The sequence below is a fragment of the Hemiscyllium ocellatum genome, chromosome 24, assembly GCF_020745735.1.
Source record: "Hemiscyllium ocellatum isolate sHemOce1 chromosome 24, sHemOce1.pat.X.cur, whole genome shotgun sequence".
Classification (NCBI taxonomy): Eukaryota; Metazoa; Chordata; class Chondrichthyes; order Orectolobiformes; family Hemiscylliidae; genus Hemiscyllium; species Hemiscyllium ocellatum.
Window position 1 is genome coordinate 47,053,661 of NC_083424.1, and position 25,632 is coordinate 47,079,292.

At 39.6% G+C, this 25,632-nt stretch overlaps 1 protein-coding gene across 3 annotated transcripts in view; it reads left to right on the forward strand.

Annotated features, from left to right (window-relative positions):
* Positions 1-25,430, forward strand: part of LOC132827391 (coiled-coil domain-containing protein 117-like) — a 37,930-nt gene extending 12,500 nt beyond the window's left edge. For 2 of the 3 annotated variants that reach the window (XM_060844056.1, XM_060844057.1), the window contains exons 4-7: positions 5,822-5,872; positions 14,186-14,440; positions 16,386-16,523; positions 23,548-25,430. In XM_060844056.1, the coding sequence (XP_060700039.1) occupies positions 5,822-5,872; positions 14,186-14,440; positions 16,386-16,523; positions 23,548-23,758 (655 nt within the window). In that variant the 3' untranslated portion in view covers positions 23,759-25,430. Of the gene's footprint in view, positions 1-5,821; positions 5,873-14,185; positions 14,441-16,385; positions 16,524-22,780; positions 22,969-23,547 lie in introns of all 3 variants that reach the window. The other variant, XR_009645994.1, reaches the window with a different exon arrangement.
* The last annotated feature ends 202 nt before the right edge of the window (positions 25,431-25,632 follow it).

The following is a 25,632-nucleotide window of genomic DNA, read 5'->3' on the forward strand; positions in this document are numbered from 1 at the left end:
TTATCTCAGTGCTCAACTAATTTGTTTTTATGCACCCAATTTGAATAGCTCCACCATTAGAGGGGGAGATGGGGGGCATAGTTAGTCCAGGACAGTATTACGGTTGCAGAAAAGACAATTGAGCATTCGTCTACTGAGGTAATATGAGCTGAGTTAGAAACAGGAATGGAGAGGTCACCCTGTTGGGAGTTTTCTGTAGGTCTCTGAATAGTTCCACAGGTGTATAGGAAAGGATAGTAAAAATAATACTTAATAAGAGCGTGAGTGACAGTGTAATTGTTGTGGGGGCTTTAATTTTGCAAATATTGACCGGGAATACTATAGTTCTAATATTTCAGATGGGTTAGTTTTTGTCCAGTGTGTGCAGGAGGGTTTCCTGACACAATATGTAGACAGGCCAACAAAGGGTGAGGCCACATTATGTTTGGTACTAGGTAATGAACCCGGCCAAATGTAAGATTTGGAGGTAGATGAGCACTTTGGTACTAGTGACCACAATTCAGTTATGTTTACTTTAGTGATGGAAAGAGATAGGTATAAATCACAGGGCAAGAGTTACAGCTGGGAGGAAGGCAATTACGATGTGATTAGGCAAGATTTAGGATGCATACGATGGGAAAGTAAACTGAAGGGGATGGGCACAATTGAAATGAAACGTGGAACTTGTTTAAGAAACAGCCACTGTGGGTCCCTGATAAGTATGTGCCAGTCAGGCAGGGAGGAAGTTGTCAAGTGCAAGAGCTGTGGTTTACTAAGGAAGTTGAATCTCTGGTCAAGAGGAAGAAGGCAGCTTATGTTAGAATGAGATGTGAAGGCTCAGTTAGGGTGCTTGAGAGTTGCAAGTTAGCCAGGAAAGACATAGAGAGAATTAAGAAGAACCAGGAGGGCACATCATAAGTCATTGGTGAATAGGATCAATGAAAACCCAAGGCTTTCTGTAGGTATTTTAGGAGTAAGATTAGGGTCAATCAAGGATAGTAGTGGGAAGTTGTGTGTGGAGTCGGAGGAGATAGGGAAAGTGCTAACTGAATATTTTTCATCAGTATTTACACTAGCAAAAGACAATGTTGTTGAGAATACTAAGATACAGGCTACTAGACTAGATAGGATTGAGGTTCACAAGGTGTTGGTAATTCTGGGAAGTGTAAAAATATGACCTGTCCCCTGGGCTGGATGGGAATTATTCTACAATCCTCTGGGAAGCCAGGGAGGAGATTGCTGAGCCTTTGGCTTTGTTCTTTGTCGTCATTTTCTACAGGAATAGTGCAAGAAGACTGGAGGATAGCAAACGTTGTTCCCTTGTTCCAGAAGGGGAGTAGAGACAACTCTGGTAATCATAGACCTGTGAGCCTTACTTCAGTTGCAGATAAAATATTGGAAAGGGTTATGAGGATGGGATTTGTAATCATCTAGAAAGGAATAAGTTGATTTCGGGATAGTCAATACGGTTTTGTGAAGGGTAGATCATGCCTCACAAACCTTATTGAGTTCTTTGAGAAGGTGACCAAACAGGTGGATGAGGGTAAAGCAGTTGATGTGTATATGGATTTCAGTAAGGCGTTTGATAAGATTCCTCACGATAGGCTATTGTACAAAATAGTCATGAGATTGAGGGTGATTTAGCAGTTTGGATCAGAAATTGGCTAGCTGAAAGAAGACAGGGTGGTGGTTGATGGGGAAATATTCATCCTGGAGTTCAGTTACTTGTGTAATGCAAGGGTCTGTTTGGGTCTACTGGTTACTTATAAAAATGACCTGGATGAGGGCATAGAAGGATGTGTTAGTAAATTTGCAGGTGACACCAAGGTTGGTAGATTTGTGGATAGTGACTAAGGATGTTGTAGGTTACAGCGGGACATAGATAAGCTGCAAAGCTGGGCTGAAAGGTGGCAAATGGTGATTCACTTTGGAAGGAGTAACAGGAATGCAGAGTATTGGGCTAATGGTAAGATTCTTGGTAGTGTAGATGAACAGAGAGATCTCCATATCTATGTACTGTTGGGGTTAATTCATAACTGGGGTGCCTAGGTGGGGGCTAGGGAATGTACTATTATTGCTACAACAGGCATTGCCAGATTCAGTCCCTAAACAGTAAATCACAGCCATGCGGGAGGAAGCGAACAACTGCAAGGCTACCTGACTGAAGTCACATTCCCCATTGATTAGATCATGTCAAAACTAACAAAAGAACCGGTAACTGTCGGATAGTGTAATTTGGAACACATTATCGATGGAGTAACTGTTAATGTCCCCCCTGACGTAAATCCCCATCGAAACCGGTGATAAATTATAATGCCTGTTAAACCCCCTATGGAGAACTATTGATTCAGTAAAGGAAAACGCCTAGCCAGGTAGACACATAGCAATTAGATTGATCGACCAAACAATGGACTACTGATTACAGAGTCAGAACTGCCGGACCCAGGATGGCTGAACTATTGTTCAGCACAGCAGGGGTTAGACAGGCACCTCAGTGCGGCCAATGGAGACACAGATCCCCTCGCACACAACAGAACGGACCAATGAGAGCAACGATCAAGGGAGAACGGACCGGGGACTCGAACAACCGGGAAATATAATTTCGCCAGGTCCGAAGAGAAAGTCGGAACGCGCCTTCTCCAGCAAGCCTGAAAGCTTGCTGTTACACGGACGTCTCTCTCTCTTTTCAAATAAAGCAGTTTTGTGCTTTTGAATCTGGCCTGGTGTCTCACTCTTTTCGGTACGAACACGGAGATGGGAGCCCCGTCTCAACAGTACATAGAACTGTGGAAGCTGCCGCCCAGGCTGATACGGTTGTTAAGAAGGCATACAGTGTGTTAGCTTTTATTGGTAGAGGGATTTAGATTTGGAACCATGAAGTCATGCTGAAGCTGTCCAAATCTCTGGTGCAGCCGCACTTGGGAGTATTGCATACAGATCTAGTCACCGCATTATAGAAAGGATGTGAAAGCTTTGAAAAGGTTTGAGAAGATTTACCAGGATGTTGCCTGGTATGGAGGGAAGGTCTTATGAGGAAAGGCTGAGGGACTTGAGGCTGTTTTTGTTAGAGGAAAGAAGGTTGAGAGGTGACCTAATTAAGATATGAAAGATAATCAGGATTAGAAAGGGTGGACAGTGAGAAACTTTTACTTTGGATGGTGATGGCTAGCACGAGGGGACATAGTTTTGAATTGAGTTGTGATAGATATAGGGCATATGTCAGAGGTAGTTTTTTTACTCAGAATAGTGAGGGCATGGAATGCACTGCCTGCATCAGTAGGAGCCTCACCAACTTTAAGGGCATTTAAATGGTCATTGGATAGACATATGGATGAAAATGGTTAGATGGGCTTCAGATTGGTTTCACAGGTAGGTGTGACATCAAGATCCGAAGGGCCTGTACTGCGTTGTTATGTTTTATGCATTAGTTGTAGCCTCAAGCTATGGAGAGAGGCTTCAATTTCGTTTCATTTCATCATGTGGCTGGTCAGGAATTGTTCCTGGACCAAATGCCTGCATTGGTATATGTTGGAAGAATTCATGTTGTTTGTTCATGTTTCTGGATCAAATGCTGGAGTGTGACTTGAACTTGGAGCTTCATTGTATCTCACCACCAAAACCACTCCCCATTGAGGAAAAAATTACAATATCTGAAAATTCCTTTTGTGAAAGTTAATTTTGTTAGTCCTCTTCTGACTAGAGTTCTGGTATTTGACTGGCTATTAATGAGGCTCAGTGACTTTTCACCAAGGACTCTTATGTATCATCTTTTCTAAAATAACAATTATTGCAGAAGTGGTGGATATGGGCACAATTACAACATTTAAAAGATATTTGGATAAGTACATGAATTGGAAAGAGTTAGAGGGATTTGGGCTAGAGCAGGCTGGTGAGACTAGTTTATTTTGGGATTATGTTTGGCATGGACTGTTTGGTCCAAAGGGTTTGTTTGCATGCTGCATGATTGTGACCTGTGTTGCATATTTATCATTTTGCTAATATATTCTTCCCTGATCATACTTCATATAAGTAACAGAGCTGCTTCTAAAACATTTGGGTTTTTGGTGTTGTCATTTGGGCAATACTGATAAAAAAGTATGTACTGTATTGCCCATTCCTTTTTGTCCAGAAGACATTTAAAAACCAACTATCTAGAATTGGGCTGGAGTCAAACTTAGGCCAGAATGAACATGTTTGAGCAAGGTACTCTTTAATGGAGGATGTTCATTAGCTATTTATGCAGAGTCAGTCTGGCAGATTTCATGGGGAAGCCCTTGTGAAACCCACAGTGACTAGCTGTATTGAATTCAGTGTTATAACTTTAGCTACTGACTTTTGGGTTGCTGGTTCAGTGTGATCATTAAACTGTGGGGAAACGAAAGAGAGCCAAATGTTTGTGCTGTTTCTCTCATTTCATTGCCCAAGAACCAGTTCTGCTTTGGGTGTACCCTGCTTCTCCGTGATTACTAGAGGGCAGTTTCATAGGTGCTGGATGTTCTCCAGTACAGGCATGCAGTGGTAGTATCCTACCCATTAACCTAGGCAAGGAGTTTTTTACAATTTATTCAACCACAGGAACCAAATTCCAATCTTGTTCTGCAAGATTATTTCTCTTGTGCTTCCCGAATCAGTTTGTTTGTAAGGAAACTTGATGTAAAGATGCTTCTGTAAGGAACCAGGCCAGAAAGTACTATTGCAAGAGTGGAGGTTGAGCATTGAATTTTTAAAAGATATATCAGATGTGGAGGCAAGGGCAGAAGCATTTAAAGAAATAGTTTTCAGAACAATTGAAGTGGTTTGGTTTTGCTATTAGTAAGCTACGTGTAGAATGCAAGACACCACTGTCAAAAAGGATTCTCTTACCATAAGTTAAAGGACAGGGAAGGATTGCAGATACGAAACCAAGGCTTGTCTGGGCAGTCAGATTCCTAGTGAGACCCTACCCATTTCACCTCCACTCTCTCAAAGCTGCAATTGACCCATATACCTGAAGTTAGTGATGGAAATTCGGTATTTTTGGACAGAGATATTTAGGAAATCTATTTTCTTATTTGAATATCCTTTATTTAGGAAGAACTTTGAGTAATTGTGGCTTTCAAATTTAAACATTGCTTTGACATGGGTTGAGCAGGTAATTTAGGAGGTTTAGTTGAAATGTAAGTCTAAATTTCAAGTATATTTTTTTAACAAGTGAGACTATTAACAGCTGAACCTCAACCTGAGCTACAAATCTTGACCCAAATCACAAAGTGAGACCATTTCCTGTTTATGGTATCAGAAGCCAATATAACATACTTTACTACCTGTAGTCACTGAACCTTGCTGTGTCACTGGGTCAATGACTGTGTGCATGACACTGTTTATGATGTCAGTGGGATGGCATTATGTGACTGGGGTTGCCCCAGTCTGTTGCACTTAGAGATGCCATTTTTATGTACAGTGTGCTTCTTGGGTTATAAAAGTGCACAACTGCAGATATGATATTCTGTACCATAACCATTGCCTACTAATTTAAAATGGTATGAGTTTGACTAGTACTTGAAATCTACACCAGTGTGTTTATGCATTCGGCAGAAGGCGTCATGTTAGAATCCCAAAACTAAACTGTTTTTGAAGATTTTCAGGACTTGAGTTACCAATGGCATTTTGGAGTCTAAAAGAGTTCTACAACATCACGTTAGAATTTTATAGAAAAATCGTTTTTTTAAGCAGGTAGTAGCACTTCAATGTAATTTTTGTATTTATAAAAGCAGCACTTAAAGTAGGCTGATATCATAACAGACAATTTTTACTTTGCATGTTTTTTTTTGTTCATCTAATCACCTGTTTGTTTTTTAAACAGGAGGAATGAGTTTTTCAGGAGAAAACACAAGCGGGAGCAGGAGGAAGCTGAGTGAGTATTTTCATTAGGCCTTATTTATTCTGTTTCCTGGGAATTGGAAATAGCACTGTTTGCAGCTTTTGATGGCAAATGGCATTCATTAAATTTTTATGCTTGCTGTTAACATTGCTTTATAATTGTACCATCATTTACTGGAACATCTGGGATCTCATGAATACTATGCTTTATTGCACAAATCCTTGTCCAGTTTAAAATAAAACAACAAACGCTGCAGCAGGGAATAAGGTGAATTAGAGTCCAACATATTTCATATATTGATATGAATATGTTAAATTGGCAGAAAGAGACTTGAAAAGATTTACAAGGATTTTATTGCAAGTCATTGGTTTAGCACAAATCTTTTTTCACCACTTTTCTTTTGGGCTCCCAAAATAGCTGAGTTCTTGTCAGTCTGTTTCCATTTGAGCCTTTCAAGGGACCTGCCTTTCTAACTCTGACAGGCTCCTTTTAAGGGAAAACATGTATGCACACAAGGCAGATAGGAAAATACACGATTTCAGATTCTCACTGTTATATGGTGACCTTGCATCATTTTTTTAATATAGAGGTCATCGACTATAGGTCTGTTTTACTGAGATCTGCCCATTCAAACTTGGATGTATCCTTCCTCCAGCATTTGCTTTAAACTGGCTATCTTTATTCTAAGACTTTATTCACTTGCACTTTTTGGAGAGTGCACATTATTCCAGGAAGACTAAGTACCATCCTATTGATATTGTTCTTTCAGTCCATTCTTACATAGTGGTTAGCACTGCTGCCTCACAGCGCTAGAGGTCAGGGTTCATTTCCCGCCTCAGGCAACTGACTGACTGTGTGGAGTTTGCACATTCTCCCTGTGTCTGCGTGGGTTTCCTCCGGGTGCTCTGGTTTCCTCCCACAGTCCAAAGATGTGCAGGTTAGGTGAATTGGCCATGCTAAATTGCTTCAGTGGGTCGGTGTGGACTTGTTGGGCCAAAGGGCCTGTTTCCACGCTGTAAGTAATCTAATCTATTTTAGATAAGATTTCTTCCTGGAATTTTAGGCACACAAAACACATTTCAACAACATTGACAGCTGGAATTTCAGTGCTTGATGTTTTATTTTTCACTATTTTCTTTGCCTTCCATGCCAAGGAAATACTTTCCTACTTTCTCACAAAAGTAGTATTGCAAATCATCCTGCACTAAAAAAATCCATTGCTAAGATTGTGCAGTATCTTCAAAAATATCTGTATCAGTTTTGGTGTCATCCAAAGCTGAGAACTTCAACATACTTTTCTCTCTTTTACTATCCTGTTTATGTTCTCTACCTTTAGATTTTTCATAGCCAGATTATATTCCAGTACATCAAAGCTTATATTGGTGTGGTTATGTAGCTAACCAGTTGAACTGTTTGAGATTTCACAGCTATCCCATCTCCTGCTTTGGTTGCAGCCTCATCTTTTTTACCTAGATCTGGTAAGGCTTCACGTTTTCCAAACCAGACATGTGGTGTAGAATTATGTTTGACTTGCCCTACTTAATTCCCAAACCCATATATTTGAAAGCTCTAGGAGCTTGGCTGCCAATTTTTAATTCCTTCCTGATTCAATTTATGGTCTTTAAAGTCATTGGTGTCCCCCCACCCACTCACGTACACGCATACAGTTGTGTACAGCTTGAAAGTTTTCTATTATAATGCAAATGCCAGGTCTGTTAGTTTGAATGCCCTAACATTAGAAATACCATTGCTGAAAAATATTGCACTATGAAACGTCATTAATCTATAAAAGAATTTATGCAATTTCTAGAGCTTCCCCTTTGTTCCTGATGCTTCCTTTTTGGGGCTATAACATGCCCTTCTCAAGAAGGCTACTCTACAGGAAGTCAGATTTGATATCGGTAGAGTAACACCTCCAATAAAAGGTTGTTAAAATGACTAGAAAAATGTTCAAAATGACTTTCTCAGGAGAAACTATCCTAACACCACCCTTCTTTTTATCACAGGCATTTCTCAAAGTGTTGAGCTACAACTCGAGCCTTAGCCTGTTGCAGCCATTTTGTTGGTACAGGTTCATTGGTTAGACAAAGTTGGTTGACCTTTATCTTCACTTTCAGAATATGTTCTGAATTATTTATTGTAACTCTATTAGTTTAGCTTCTTTTAACCTATCTTCCATTCAACTAATAGCCACAGGTGCTGTCTCATTATGGAGCACTCTACCTTTGTGCATTGTCTGATTAAGTTCTGTATTACATCTGTTACTTGGTTGCCTTTTAAAGCTGTGACTTCTTCTCATTGTGATTTCTCTGGACTACTTTCAGGATGTCTGCTTGAAATCCTATGTACTGTGTATGACCTTTTTCTTCAAACCAGTACTGGAACAGCAATTTCTAGTTCTCTATTTATGTAATCCTTGCATGATCCTCGCCTTTTCTCCCTCATTTCACATTTCCCTGTGAATTGCCTGCGGGTCCTACCCTCTAGTCATCTGACTCAGCTGACTGGTAAACTGTGTGCGAACTTATTTCGGACAATTGTTTAGTGAGCACATTTGATTACCTTTTCATGTTCTTCACAGTCTGTGCATGATGGGTATGTTTTCCCTGAGCTTTTGAGTCCTGCCCCTCTATTCATGGACATGTGAAGTATATGGTGCTTCATCATCAAGACCATCTCCCATGTTCTCAGCGTTTGAAAATTCATGGCTCATAACCAATCATGAGGGCTGCACCTCTTTATAGCCTGTTGTATTCTGGAAGTTTTTCTGTCATGACCCATAACCTTCCTTTGCCATCCCCATTCCATATGTACTGTTATTGTAAACTGTCAGTTGATCTGTTAAAGATGGGCTAAACACATTAGCCTCATTCTCTTTTACCTTCATCCTTTTGTTAAACTTTTAAAAATTGTATCCAGTAACTGAATTTCAAAATCATCTCCGTTTCATAACTCCACTTTCTAGTTAACTCTATGGGCTTGAGATTTAGTCACAGCAGAGCCAGGAAACAATCATGGATGTTTCTTTAAAACATTTTTCTTACATTGGTTGTTCTACCACTCTTGGTGAAGCCATGTTCTTAAACCTGCAAGATCATTTCCCAAACTAAAGTCAATCCTCTATGGGAATTTATTTTATTGCTCCAACTAAACTTCTCCATTTGCCAAGTCACTCTTTAATTCATCTCTATGTAATGAGACTGGTTTGTAACTTCCAAATATACCTCCAGTTAATGCTTAAGTACTTGTCATTTAAGATTTTAAATTAACGTGAATGCTCTTCTGAATTTGTCCATGATCGTCATTTCCTGTACATACTACTTTTTATAGATATTTTTATTAGAAATTTAACATTTTTACAAGTTTACAAAAATAAACTAAAACTCTCAAGTACAAACATTGATATACAGTTAAATCTTAAATAAATAATAACCAAAATTTAACAAAAGAAAAATACTGAGAAAGGAAAAAAAAACAAAACTCAACTAACTACTAATCTAACCTACAACTAACCAGAGTGTATAATTAAGTCTCTTACATTATTCAAATAAGAGAAAGGAAAGAAAACCAATGGATAACACAAAAATTGGGTAGTGAGATACATGCTCGGAATGTGTTAACATCAAATGTAACAAAACTCGTATTCGTGCGGGATTCCTCTCCCAAGGGGCCCCGGACCAGCCAGGTTCGTAATCTCAATTAAATAAAAGCCCTTGTTAGGATAGCCGAAATATATTTATTTATATAATTCAAGAAGGGCTGCCATATTTTATGAAATAATTCGGTCTTTCGGTGCACCATATTTGTAAGGAAGTCAAAGGGAATACATTGCATAATTAATCTGTGCCAACTTGAAAGTGCAGGGGGAGCCCTCAGCCACTCCGTTTACCAAAATATTTTGCCTTGCACAGAAAGAGAGAATAGAAAAGAGTCTCTTCCCGTGTATATCCAGGGAGGGTAAGTTCGAAAAGCCCAAAAAGAGAGATACTGGGTCCACTTTAATTTCTGTCAGGGTACTTGCTACTTTAGTCCAGTATCTACAGATCTTATGACAGGTCTATAGGCAATGTACAAGAGTGCCCACCTCTCTTTTACATTTGGGACACATTGAAGATGCTCCTGCCTTAAATTTTGCCAATCGATCTGGTGCTATATGGGCTACCCACCCTCTTCAGCTGGGTAGCCTGAGTTCTGTTGCAGATGGTGATTCTTCTGGCATTTTTCCCAAATGTCATTCCACATTTCTATCGAGATTTCTAGTCCCAAATCCTGATCCCATGTTTTAAGCAGATTGTCCATATCTCCTGATACTTCATCATGTAATAAATGATAAATAGTACTGACGGAAGATAGCCCCATTGGTCGTAGCACTCTACATTCTCTATCTGATTTATAAAGACTATCTAATAACGTAGTATTCTGTATATAATCTCGAATTTGGAAGTATCGAAAGAGGTCTCCCTTGGGTAATCCGAATTTCTGACGCAGCTGTTCAAAAGGCATCAGGACCCCTTCTTTAAATAAGTCCCCTAAACATGAGATACCCCTGGATCTCCAGAGTTTAAAAGTGGCATCTATAAACCCAGGTTGGAATCCCCATGCTCCCACAATTGGCGCATAGGGGGATGCTTTGTGAGTTGCCCTCATTTTGTCGCATTATATTCCAAGCTTTAATTGTGTTTAGTATTATAGGGTTTCTACAGTGATCCGTAATGATTTTCCTCTTGTCTGAAAATAAAAGGTTAATAAGTAGGCATTTTACTTGAGAAGCCTCGATGTCCAGCCAGATTGATTGCGGATCAAACAAGACCCAATCAGCTATGTAACTTCCCAGATTTTAGGAAATATCAGTTAAGTCCAGTCCTCCCCTTGCCTGTGGAAACTGTAGCTTCTTCAGCTTAATGAGGGGGCCGTCTATGATTCCAGATAAAGGAACCCAACCAGCCATATAATTTACATAGTGCCAGCCTCATCAGCATCACCGGAAGCATTCGCATAGGGTATAGGAGACGGGGCAGGACATTCATTTTAATTAGTGCTATTCTACCCAGCCAGGAAATTGGAAGGTCTCCCCATCGCTGGAGGTCCTGCCTTATCCTTTCCAGTAAATGCACAAAGTTAACCTTGTATAACTGACCAAATACTGGGGTAATAAAAATGCCTAAATATAGGAAACCCTCCTGGGACCACCGAAAGGGAAAGTAGGATCCGTCCACTAGCAAGGCCACCCATTGGCATAGCCTCTGATTTTGAGAAACTAATTTTATAGCCTGAGAATGCACTAAATGTATTAATAACTTGGATTAAGCGAAGTACGGACCTCAGAGGATTACTGAGGTATAGAAGAACATCATCTGCATAAAGGGTCATTTTATGTTTACCTGCACCGATCCTCGGGGGCATTATATTAGGATCAGCCTGTATGTGCTTCTGCTAGTGGTTCAATTATTAGTGTAAATAACAATGGCGAGAGAGGACATCCCTGACGGCAGCCCCTATCCACACTGAAGCTAATCCATTGGTAACCACAACTGCTTTGGGATCACTATACAATGTTGAGACCCATTTGGTAAACACCTTTCCAAAGTCAAACCTTTCCAATGTGTGAAACAAATATGACCATTCAACCCTATTGAATGCCTTTTCCGCATCTAATGAGACTACTACTCCTGGTATCTTTCCCTGATGACAGGCTTGAATCATATTCAAAACCCTTCTAATATTATTGGATGATCTACGGCCCATAATAAACCCTGTCTCATCCTCCTTTATGATATGTGGCAATCCCTTTCTAGTTTCAATGCTAACGTTTTAGAAAGGATTTTAAAATCTACATTTAGCAAGGATATTGGACTGTATGATGTACAACCTTCTGAATCCTTTCCTTTTTTAAGAATGAGAGATATTTGCCTCTTTCAACGAAGGCAGGAGACAGCCCTGACGGTATGCTTAGTTATACATGTCCATAAGTGGACCAGCCAATATTCCTGTAAATTCTTTATAGAATTCAGCTTGAAAACCATCTGGGCCAGGTGCCTTAACGCTCTGAAGTTGCCTGATTGCGTCAAGTATTTCTTGGACTGTTAGGGGAGCATTTAAGACCGATACCTGTTCCGGAGTTAGGTCCGGAAAGGTCAACTTTTCAAAAAATGATTGCATCCTCCTAGTCCGGTCTTCACAATTTTCTAAAGATGGCATTAATCCTTTTTATGATCATGAGTCAAAATACCCATACTTTCCTTGATAGACGTGATAGTTTGAGGGGCCTTTTTTTTTCTTTGCAAGAAATGCTAAGTATCCTGTGCATACTTAATTTCTATTTAACTTGAGTGATCTGAATCACTGATCCCACAGCATTTCTTTCAGATTCCATAAATGTCTGATTAGCCTTTTTCTCACCCTAAATTTTAATTGATAAGCTTCATGTTTAAAGCTCACAAACGTCTTTGTATTACCTCTTTGACAGTTTCCTACACTACAGATTATTCTTCTGACAATTTAGTGCACACGATCATAGTTGTACCTGACTTAACGCTTGTATTAAGTAGGTTCAAACATGTCTTGGCCACTTTGTCTACCCCACCCACCTTGAGTGAGGTAAAATATCTTTTGTGTCTATACCTATTATATTTAGGTATGAACTGTAAACTCTTGGTTAAATTAAATCCCACACTGGAATCAGAATCCTTATTCGAACTACTTATTTTCTTCCATTTCTATTTTTTTTGCCAACTCGCTTTCTCTAATTTCCTTTTTAGAGTTCAAATCATCTTAATAACGTTTCCTGCTGTATTTTTCTCTGCTTTACTTTTTCTACTTTGACTTTGCTTTTTCTTTGTGCAGTGTTTTTCATTTCTAACTGTATCCTAACTAATTCTAGCTGTGATATTCCAGTTTCATGTTTCCATTTTCCATTAAGTGTATAATCCCATGAAGCGCTTCCTCTGTACATTCCTGCTTTTATTTCTACCTTCAGTTTAACTGCTAACTCTGTTTAGTTTTGGTCAACATTTTAAAATAATCTACTGTTATATCTTCCACTTTTAAAGAAGGTCTTAGAAACATTCAAAGCCAGCTTCAAATTTCGTGCAACAGACTTCGAGATATAAGAACAGGAGTAGGCCATTTAATAAAATCATTGCTAAATAGATTGTGACCTTGACTTTGCTTTCTACTTTCTGCATCTCCCCATAATCGTTGACTCCCAGGTAGATCTAAAATCTGTTTATCATGGCTTTCAACAATATGGCTTCCAAGGCTCCCCAGAGCATGAATTCCAAAGATTAAAGTGCCTTTTGAGACAAGGGATTTCTCATTTCAAGTCTTAAATAGGATATTATCTCTTCTTTTGGAGCTTTGCCTCATGGTTCACCCTCTGCATAGCAGCAGCTTAGTATTATCTTGTCAAATCTGCTCAGAATCTTAAACGTTAGGAAATTTTTTTGTATGTTTCAATGTGTATATACCTAATCTTTCTCCTTTTAAAACAATGCCTTTTAATTTCAGACTTAACCTAGTGACCTTTCTTTGCGTTGCCTTGAATGCAAGTACAGAGGATCCTCGATTTATCTGGCATTTGGTTATTCGAATTTCAGATTATCCAGCAAGGTCACAAGGTCCCGATGCTCGACTAAACCGTTATCCAGCATTTGATTATCTGACATTTGATTAACAGAACAAAATACTCCCCACCCGTGTCCTTCGGATAATGGAGGTTTCTCTGTATATCTCTTGGCTTTCAGTATGAGTATCTACACTGTATAGGAGTGAGTTAGCTCAGTTGGCTGGGCATCTGGTTTGTGCAAAGTGATGCCAAATGTGGGTTCAGTTCCTGCACTGACTAAGGTTGCCATGAAGGAACTCTTCCTCACCCCCTCATATTGCCCAAGGTGTGAACCTCTGATTAAACCACCATCAGTCATCTGTCTCTGCAGCTCTCCTTCCACCCACTCCTCCACATGTACTGATCTTGCATGTATTTATCAAGGCGTGCAAACAATCTGCACTAGACATCTGAACAGGATTCTTAATTCCTCTGTCTGCTTCCTAGCCCAAGTGAAGTGTGATTAATTACCAATCTCCCAACTAATGCATTAATTGAAATTGCAGACTTCGTACTTTAAAATGAATCATGAGGCTTGTTAAAGGCATTACCTGGCTATGTTATTTAACCATGCACCTTTTCGAGTGTATTTTGGCCTCCCTGTTGGTGATTAGGAAGCCCTGTAGTGGTTGTTAAGAATATATTTGCTTTATATAGGAATAAACTGAGTTATTCCTTAAAATAGTTTATCCAGTTGACATTTAAATATTTGTATACCAGTGATATTTTGCTCTCTTTTCCAGTGCTCCTGCTAGAAAAAAACGTCTAACTGAGAAAATGCTTGACTGTCTGGTGACTTCAGTGAATGTGTCATGCAGCTCTTGGCCTTACACTTCCAACCCCCTGGAAAGTGGGATGTCTGATGTTGCCTCCACTTCTTGGCAGATTGGGCCTAGCTCACAGGAATTTAGGGTTATTGAAAATGAAGCACCCTACGTGGAAATGAAACCTGATCCGAGCGAAGAGGGATTGCAGAAACTGAAGGAGATTGAAAATCGGTGGGAGTCTGAAATGCAATTTCTTCTGGATACCATTGTTGATTTGAGAATGTCATTGGTCTTCAGAACAGTTCCCATCCTCCCTACTTAATGTATATTTATGAAGTGGTATAATTTATTTGAGAAGGCGATTAAGAAATTGTATTTGGTGAACTGATCTCCTTGCACAATGAAGGAAATTGCATAAGTATTCTCTGACTTGTTAAAGCTATTAGTACTGTTAGCAAATTCCATAACTATGGTGAAAATATGGGGCAAGGAGTAATGAAAATCTTAATGGGTTTGGAGAAGAAGGTAGGTAGAAAAGTTGGTATGTTCTTAAAAGTAATGAACTGTAATCTGAATTGATGATATTTGAGCATTTGTTAGCAATAATTGTGCTTTGGACTACTAACCATAGCTGTGCTTGATGCCAAGTGTTTGTTCTTTTAAGATGAGTTGACAGCAGTTAGTAAAGAATTAATGTTGATGTAAAAGGTTCTGAAAGCAAGTTGTCAAGTAAAATGGCCAATTATATTTTCTGAGGGGAAACAAAGTAGTGATGTTGGTTAACACAAAGGAATTCATTGCACACAGAGCTGTCCCAGATATGCCAAAGTATTGTCCACTTCATTTCATTATAAATCAAATATTATATATTCCTAAATAGAGCTACAGTTCTGATGAGTCATAAGTACTGTATATATTTGTATAAAAGTCAAATTTTTTAGACCATCTTGAAAGGTTCAATTTATAGCGTCGACTATTCCACAGGCACTAGTTTTGAGGGGCTGAAATTCATGTTGCAGTTCCAAATACCATATTATTAGCAGAAGTCAACTTGATCTATCAACTAATCCTGGGCAGTGAAGAAAAACAATAAATTACAGTAAAGGTAATTACTGGATAAAAGCAAGATAAACAAGAATGAATTGCTGGTGGTAAATTTTATTTATACCTAATGGTACGAAAATTTAACATGTCAAACGTTCATTGAAATCCTGCAGAATCGTACAGTCTAGCATCGTCATGGCCTGATGTAATGGCCCACTTAAAATGAAACCTTTTATTAAATTTTTGAATGTGTAAGTGCCTTGAACTTCCCTGTCAAATTCTTCATTTCCCTCCCACTTACTCTTGTATGTAATGAACCTCAGCAACATTAAAAAAGTTGTCAAAAGAATTAAAGAAATATGTAGCTAATGCATCTCCCTTTTATTCAGGTATAAAAGCACAATTAAAATTATTAACTTTCAAAAAAAATAATTTTTGTATAGTGAGCAAAGTGCGCTAAGTACCAATAGAATTGGTACAAGTCTGAATGCATGAAAACATGCTGTAGTAAACCAAGTGGGCTAAGTAGAGTTATGAACGAATAGATTCACAATATAGTAAACAAAGAGCGCTGAGTAGAATTACCAGTATGAATGAATGAATGCGATTTCATTTAAGTGGGTTAATGGGAACATACAGTTTCCTTTTGTAAGAGGTTTATAATGTGGTAAAATAGGTCAACGTTTGCACGAGATATGTGGAAAATACAAGATTTTCTGGCCAAAAATAAGGGGTTGACTATTACATGAGATCAACTTTTACACGAGTAAATACAGTATGTATACTCCTGTGACTTTTTTAATAACTTAGCAAGGCATCGTTCTCCATGTTGCATGAGACCATTTTTATCTAGTTAGTACAGTTCTTGATGGTAATTAAGTTACTATCTGAATCAAGTAGGTCTTAGCCAAATTTAAAATTAAATTCAAAATGTTTAATACCCATAGAACTTTATTTCAGAAGTTACAGGTTTTCTGATCTCCATTCTCCTAGAAGTTATGGATGCTGCAGTATTGCAGGTAGACAAAGGAAGGCTACATAATTGCATTTAAGCCATGTCTTCATTGAGAAGAATTCTCACTGAATCCTTTATTCTTTCCTTCAATAACCTGAATATTATTCTGCTTTCCAGGCTTGTTGAGGGCGACGATCCAGAAGGCGATGGAATTGAGGTTTCAGACATGCCAGTGCTAGTTTTATCTGATTCTCTACGAGAAGAACTGAGGCCTGGTCTGGAAGAAATTTTGCCTCGTAGAATAATGGAATCTTTGTAAGTGTGATTTCACCCCTGCAAGTGTGACCTTTTCCTGGAGGTGGGCAATCTTGTTGGGAATGTCTGTTTTCTTTCCCCCCACTTCTCTTCACAGGAATCATACGCAGTTACATCAGTCCATCTGTTTATATTTGGATAAGGGTTTAGGTGACCTTGTGGGTTCTTGCTCTAATCTTCTACAGGTTTTCTCTTCCTGGGTGAGTTGTTTGGACCTTTCCATATGACACCGGATGGTTAGTATAATGAAAAGAAATATGCAAGATGCTTGACCTATGTCTTTCTAAGAAACTGAATTAAGATGGAATTAAAGACTTACTTTGGGTATAACCCATACTTTGGATTTTCTTATATGTTTAGAGAAAACAATGTAATGTTAAGGGTTAAGTATTCTTGCACTCAAGTTTGGAGGAAGGGAGAAAGATTGAATTTGTTTGAGAACCGCAAGCAAGTGCCTGAGAAACAGACATATCTGCACTTTGTGGAATGTGATATTATGCTGTCTGTACCATTATTGAATAATTGGTTACGAAATGCCACTCGTAGACTGAGAAAAGTACTTAATTCTGTTTGTTCTATAAGTTGTGTTTTTTTTTTGTATCTACGTTTTCCTGAGTGAGCAATTTAGTGAACAAATCTGTCTGAACTTTCACCCTTTTTATAACTGAAGAAATAATGATCAGTCTTGAGTTTGTCAAAGCAAAATCAGACAAGAACAAAAGCATGAATGAAATTTATTTTGTCTGCCTTGGCAATGTGATATTTGATTAATTCATCCTTTAAAAGAAGAAATGTTTCCAAAGCATTTGAGAGTGAAGCTTTTACTTTCTATACTTGTTGTTGTGGCGGTGGCGGTTATTGAAGCTCGGCCTGTAGATAATACAAGTTTTTTTTTGTAGGTGGAACTATTTTCACAATTTCATGTATGCCCTAGATTTGGAGGTCCCAGTGTTGGACTGGGGTGAGCAAAGTTAACAATCTCACAACACCAACAGGTTTATTTGGAAGCACTAGCTTTCGAAGAGCTGAGCAGAGCTCAGGATGATTGGCTTACAGGAAAGTTTGAATTTGCAGCCATTGTCCTCCTAGTTGGAACTGGTTGTGGGTTTGGAAGGAGTTGTTAAAGGCATGTTGGTGAATTTCTATAGTGCATCTTGTAGATGGTATGCACAGGTGCTACTGAGCATCAGTGGTGGAAGCCATGAAAGTGGTGCCAGTTAAGCGAGTTGTTGCTTTGTCCTGTATAGTGTCAAACTTGTTGAGTATTATTGGAACTGCAGTCATCTAGGCAAGAGGGGATTATTCCATCACACTCCTGACTCCGTGCCTGGTGGACCGGCTTTAGGGAGTTGGGTGGTAAGTTACTTGCTGCAGTGTTCCTAGTCCCTGAAATAAAGCGAAGAACTCTGTGGAGCCGCAGAAAATGGGGGAGATACTAAAGTATTTTGCATCAGTATTTATTGTGGAAGAGGATATGGAAAGTAGTGTAATAAATGGTGACACTGTGCAAAATGTCCAGGTTACAGAGGAGTAAGTGCTGGATGTCTTGAAACGCATCAAGGCACATAAATCCCCAGGACCTGATAGGTGTATCCTAGCTTCTGTGGGAAGCTAGAAAAGTGATTGCTGGGCCTCTTGCTGATATATTTGTATCATCAATGGTCACAAGTGAGGTGCTGGAAGACTAGAGGTTGGCTAACAAGGTGCCACTGTTTAAGAAGGGTAGTAAGGACAAGCCAGGGAACTATAGACCAGGTGAGCCTGACGTCAGTGTGGGCAAGTTGTTGGAGGGAATCCTGAAGGACAGGATATACATGTATTTGGAAAGGCAAGGGCTGATTAGTGATAGTCAATATGACTTTGTGTGTGGGAAATCATGTCTCACAAAATTGACCGAGTTTTTTGAAGAAGTAACAAAGAGGATTAATGAGGGCAGAGCAGTGGATGTGATCGATATGGACTTCAGTAAGGTGTTTGACAAGGTTCCCCCTGGGAGACTGATTAGCAAGGTTAAATCTCACAGAATACAGGGAGAGCTAGTCATTTGGATACAAAGCTGACTCCAGGTAGAAGACAGGGTGGTGGTGAAGAGTTGTTTTTCAGGCTGGAGACCTGTGACCAGTGGAGTGCCACAAGGATCCGTGCTGGGTCCTCTACTTTTTGTCATTTACATAATACATATGGATGCGAGCATAAGAGGTACAGTTAGTTTGCAGATGACACCAAAATTGGAGGTGTAGTGGACAGCGAAGAAGGTTACCTCAGATTGCAGCAGGATCTTGACCAAATGGGCTGAGAACTGGCAGATGGAGTTTAATTCCGATAAATGCAAGGTGCTGCATTTTGGGAAAGCAAATCTTAGCAGGACTTATACACTTAATGGTAAGGTCTTACAATGTGTTGCTGAACAAGAGACCTTGGAGTACAGGTTCATAGCTCCTTAAAAGTGTAGTCGCAGGTAGATAAGATAGTGAAGAAGGTGTTTGGTATGCTTTCCTTTATTGGTGAGAGTATTGTGTAAGGAGTTGGGAGGTCATGTTGCAGCTATACAGGACATTGGTCAGGCCACTATTGGAATATTGTGCGCAATTCTGGTCTTTCTATCAGAAAGATTAGATTAGATTCCCTACATTGTGGAAACAGGCCCTTTGGCCCAACCCTCTGAAGGGTTACCCACCCAGACCCATTTCCCTCTGACTAACATACCTAACACTATGGGCATTTTAACATGGCTAGTTCACCTGACCTGCACATCTTTGGACTGTGGGAGGAAACCGGAGCACTGTTGTGAAACTTGAAAGAATTTGGAAGAGATTTACAAGGATGTTGCCAGGGTTGGAGGATTTGAGCTATAGGGAGAGGCTGAACAGGCTGGAGCTGTTTTCCTTGGAACATCGGAGGCTAGGGGTGATCTTCTAGAGGTTTACAAAATTAAGGGGCATGGATAGTATAAATAGACAAAGTCTTTTCCCTGGGGTGGGAGGAGTCCGGAACTAGAGGGCATAGGATTAGGGTGAGAGGGGAAAGATATAAAAAAGACCTAAGGGGCAACTTTTCCACGTAGAGGGTGGTACGTGTATGGAATTAGTTACTAGTGGAAGTGCAGGAGGCTGGTACAATTTCAACATTTAAAAGGAAGTTGGATGGGTATATGAATAGATGGTGTTTGAAGGTACATGGGCTAGGTGCTGGTAGGTGGGACTAGATTGGGTTGCAATATCTGGTCGGCATGGACGGGTTGGACGAAGGGTCTGTTTCCGTGCTGTACATCTCTGACTCTGAGATCTTGGAGATCTGCTGGTGGAACTAAACCGATGTGATAACTCCCTGCTTTCTTCCCACAGATGATAAAGTTTCAAGTCTAGTGATTCTTCATCAGAACTAACTGTTTTCTTCCACAGATGCTGCCATACTGTTGAGTATTTTGAGCAATTTGTTTTTGTTCCTAACTTTTGACCTGCTCTTGTCGCAATATTTGTGTGGTTAGTACAATTTGGTTTCTGGTCAAATAGTTGTTGATTCTAGAGATTTCAATGGTAATGCTACTGAATCTGATGATGATGGTTAGATTCTCTCTTGTTGGAAATGGGCATTGTCTAGCATTTGGATGTTGTGAATATTATTTGCCACTTTTCAACCCAAGCCTAGATATTACCCAGGTCATGCTGCAATTGGATATGATCTGCCTTAGTATCTGAGGAGTTGAGAATTATGCTGAATGTTGTGCAATCATCAGTGAACATCTGCACTTCTGATCTTAGGATGGAAGGAAGATTATTAATGAAGTAGCTGAAGGTGGTTGGATCTAGAGTACTCCTCTGAGGAACTCATGCAGAGAGTCTCCTCCATTACCATTGAATTTTGCCAGGGCTTCTTGATGCTACGCTGGGTGATGTTTGGCCTTGATGTCAAGGGCAGTCGCTGTCATCTTGCCTCTGGAATTCAGCTTTGATCATATTTGAACCAAGTCTGTAATGATATTTGGGAGCTGAGGGGCCCTGGCAGAAACCAAACAGTGTGTCACTGAGTAGGTATTTCTAAGCAAGTGTTGATAGCAATGCTGATGATTTGGCAGTTTTGAAATTTTCCTGTTTTCTTTTTGTGTCCAACACATACCAGGACAATTTTCCTATTTCTGAGTAGATGCCAAAGCAAATGTAGTGGAACAACTTGGCTAGGGGTGCGGCGGGTTCCAGAGCATAAGACCTCCGTATTATTGCTGGAACATTGTCAGGCCCCACAGTCTTAGCAGTATCCAGTGTCTTAAGCCATTTCATGATATCACATGGAGTTGAATTGGCTGAAGATTGGTACCTAAGATGTTTGGGACCTCTGGATCATCGACTTAATACTTCTGGTTTGAAGATTGCTGTGAATGTTTCAGCCTTACATTTTGCATTGGTATGCTGGGTTCACCCATTGTTGAAGCTGAGGATGTTTTATAGTGTCTGCTCCTCCCAGTGTGTGGTTTTAATTGCCCATCACCATTCATAACTGAATGTGGCAGGACTGCAAAGCTTAGAGCTGGTCCGTTAGTTGTGGATTTACTTAGCTCTATCACCTGTTGCACGTGCTCCTTGCCAAACAAGTAATTTTGTTTTGTAGTTTTGCCAGGTTGACAGCTCAGTTTTAGGTATGCCTTGTGCTGCTCATGGCATGTCCTCCATCTTCATTGAACCATAGAGCTAAATTCGAGGCAATATTGGTAGAGTGGGGAATATGCCAGGCCATGAGTTGAAGGTTGTTGTAGTATGTTTTTCTTGCTTCTGATGGCCCATGGTACTTCATGGATGCCCAGTCTTGAGTCACTTGATCTATTCTAATTCAGTCCCATTTTGTATAGTGATAGTACCACAAGGTACTATCAATGTCAAGGTATTCTCAATGTCCAGACTGGACTTCACTACACAATCCTTAAGCAGATGGTCATTCTTCCTGATACTGCCATGGACATCTGCAGCAGGCAAATTGGTGAGGATAGATCAAGTATGTTCTTACCTCAAAATTGGTGCAAATCCAGTCTAGCAGCAAGATCCATTTTGGAGTTTACTGGATTGGTCATTGTTCTGTGACTGAGCCACTCTGTGATGGACATTGAAATCTTCCACTGAATACATTCTGTGCTATTGCACTCTGCTTCTTCCAAATAGTGCTCTAAATCAGAGTTTTGAAGTGGGGGTGATATGTGGTATGATAGGAGATTTATTTGTTTTATGTTTGACCTGGTGCCGTGAGACTTCATCGTATCCGAAGTCAGTGTTGAGGATTCTTGGGGCAACTCGTTCTCGGTTCTTTACCACTGTGCTGCCACCGATATTGGCTATATTCGAGCCCACTGGTATGGATGGTGATGGTGTTGTCCTGGACATTATCTGTAGGGTATGATTCAGTGAATATGACTGTCAGGCTGTTGCATGATTAGTCTGGGAGACAGCGCTCTCTATTTTGTCACTCTCCCCAAATGCAGGGTTGATGGGCTGTGATTACCATTGTCATTTCTTCTACCAGGGTAGATGCCAGGTGATCTATCAGGCTTCTTTTTTGTTGAAGATTTTCTAGCAATTGATACAAAATGAGTGACTTGCGAGACCATTTCAGAGGGCAGGTAAGAGTTGCCCACATTGCTTTGGCTTGGCAGTAAGGAAACTGCTGTCCTTCACTAAAATAAATTAATTAATCAGACATGCTGTGGTAGAATTTGAACTTGGGTCCCTGGATTAATGGTCTAGTGGTAATACCACAAGGACGAAACTTCCCCCTTTCTTGAACCACCAACTTTCAGTTAACAGCTGAATGTGCTGATCAGTTGTGCCACAGACCTGGGGCGGCATGGTGGCTCGGTGGTTAGCACTGCTGCTTCAGTGCCAGGGACCCAGATTCGATTCCAGTCTCCAGTGCATTGCTGTGTAGAGTTTGCACGTTCTCCCTGTGTCTGCATTGGTTTCCACTGGGTGCTCTGGTTTACTCTTGCAATCCAAAGATGTGCGGGTTAGGTGAATTGGCCATGCTAAATTGCCTGTAGTGTTCAGGAACGTGTCGGTCAGGTGCCAAGGATGTTATGTCAAGAGTAAATGTAGGATAATAGGGGAGGGGAATGGGTCTGGATGGGCAACTCTTCAGACGGTCGGTGTGGACTTGTTGGGCTGAAGGACCTGTTTCCACACTGTAGGGATTCTGTGATTTTTTTTTTCTGTACCTGTGTATTTACCATGCTCTTGATTGTCTTGTGGTAACCTGAGTCAAACTGTGGATTTCAGTTCTACCCCAGGACCTGATAGCCAGTGAAGGTGTGTTCATAATGCAGTCGGAGTTCTAGCATCAACCTATGAATCCTTCCAGAAGCAGGTTTTAAGTGTGGGTGAAACTCCTGGTTAGCCAGACGATGGAAGGAAAGTTGGAGCTTCTACTATCACCATCCATAGCTCCAAACAACATGAATGTAAAGGTACATGTTATCAAGGCAGCTCACTCACCGAGTGAACTGTAACACACCGGTCATCATCCCACATTCTTGTGATGCAAATACGAAATTGATTAAACTCCAAAGCAAGAAGGCATTGTTGAATGTAATGCTGGGCATGCTGTATCTATGGTGTATCACATTGAAAAAATCTCTTGCTACTTAGAATGTTCTTGGTGAGAATAACAGCTCATTTTGTGTAGATATCACAACATTTGACTATGGTGTCAGACTGTTACAATGACCGGATTCTTGTGCCATGGTTTTGATTTAATCTCAACTGTCTAAATAAAGGTGAGAGTGAGACTGAAGCTTGCCCTTTTCAGTTTGTTTCGTTTTTGCTTTTCTCCAATAACAATTGAATTATTGGCATCTGTACTGTCCCAAATTCATTTTTCTGGTTGTAGTTCTATATGTAAGTTTCAATATCACTAGGAGTAAGTAGATCAGCATAAGAAGCTGAGATTAAATTGAATACAGATCTTATTTGGCTTTGTTTTAGATTTAAAGATGCAAGTTGTCCTAGAGGCCTCTAATTATGTTTTTTTTTAAAAATCTTCTTAGGAATCGTCCATGTATGGAACTTGTTTTGTGGAGACCCCCGTGTGAGCCACTTTCTGATAAACTTGCAGCTTTACCGGAGCAAAGAAACTCCAAACATAAGCAGCCGCAGTGCAACTCTGATGTGTACAACAAGAGCTCAAAATTGGATTCATCCTTAATGTGTGGTGATATGAATCCAGCCAACACACCTGAAGAGGACATGGAGCTTTAGAAACAACTTGCAGGACAGACTTGTGGGGTAAAAGCACTCTGACTTGCAAAGATTCTCCATAGGAAGGTGTGGAGTATTTTCTCTTCAAGTTTTTAAAAACTTTTAAAAAATGACATTTTGGAAGTTTTGCTGCCCCCACTGTTCTTGCATAAACCAAATTCTGAACATTGCTGCAGTTTGTACAGTTTTTGTGTAATGACTGCGTCTGGGGTAGCCTTTCTATTTTTGCAAGCCTGTTCCTATTGCAGTCAATTGATCAAAGCTGTGAAGGTCATAATCAGTCTTTTTAACAACTGATGTGGGTGCGGCAGTAAGTGTTCTAATTTATAATACACCTAAGGTGCTAATTGTTTTTGTTTCTATTTAATAGATAGCAAGGTAGGGAATTGGGAAAAGGTTTTCAAGAGTTGTGCATGAGATTTGTCGAGTGTATGGACATACATGGAAAGCATTTTGAACTGTTCTTGATGTTGAATGTAAATATTTTATGAATGACTGTAACTTGCTAGCCATGAACTCCTGATAGAAGATTGGTTTTCCTATTCTGTCTGACAAATGGGAGGGAAAAAATACTAAAGAGAATCTTAATTGGAGTAAATGCAAAAAAACCCTTAACTTTTGTACTTCAGTTTCATTTGTACAAGCAAATTTTGCTAAACCAGTTACTTTTGAGCCTATTTGTTATAACAGTTATGGGAAACCTGTATATCACTCACTGAATGAAAAAAATATCCTCCTTTTTTGTCCTGGCAAATGAAAGTGGTAGCCTAATTTAGTTTGAGGACTTGCTTGTTGACATTTTTTTGCTTAGAAAGTTTAGCATATAAGACACTCTTATTTCAAACCTATTAGTGAGGAATTGCTTTGAGCATATAACTACCATTGTAAAGCTGATTTCACTGCTCTTACAAACCAATAAGTAGATTTTTTTTTTGTTTTGCTTTGTGTCTCTAGGAAAGTGGGGTCTGGGAAGGTGGGGTAATAGCGCTTTAAGCTTGTTTTGTCATTCATTCGGACATGGTTGATCTGTTCTCAACTTCATTCAAATATTCTAACTTAATTCATTTTAGTTTTGGTTCAAAGCAAGTGGTTGTCTCTTTTGGGACCAATCTTTGCAGCTTTGAAATTAACGTAGAATTTGGCTGTCTGTTTTGAATGTAGGATGTTGATGTGTTGGAGCATTGGAATAGGGTCTGCGGACCATAGAGGAAGGAGACTGTTGAACAGGTTACCATAATGCATGCTTACTGATACTTAGGTGTTAGATAACAGGGCATGGAACTGGCATTTTCCTACTCTAATAGCAGTTAGGGGACACTGACACAAGCATCAGGACTTTACAGCTTTTAACTATTTCCTAATTTAGCTTCAGTGTAACCGTGTAGAAACCCATTTACAACTAGTAAAATGGTTGATGTGAAGTGCCAAGAGGTTAACAAATATCAAAATCCTAAAATAACACTGAAGTAGTGACCAAAATGCTGAACATCAAATGTAGTCAGCCAAAGTTTGTCATAAATTTAGCATAACCTCTTTGCTTCTCATTTTTCTGAGATTTGAACTTTTTTTATGCTTTTTCTGTGATCTTACAAATCTGGCTATCACTTTCACTGACTTTCAGTATTTCTACAAAGATCCTTTTGCAGTACTCCATTTAGATTCCTATTTTAAAAATATTACCTCTCTTCTAAAATGTAATATCTTACACTTATTTGAAATGAATTTGTTAATTAAATCTCTCTTCTACAATATTTTTACTGTTGTGAAATGACTTCTTTTCAGAAATGACCATCTCTTTCAACACCACCAAGATATGATTAACTTAGCAGGCTTAGAATTTTGGTTCCAAAGTTTAAATTGTTAATTTAATTTTA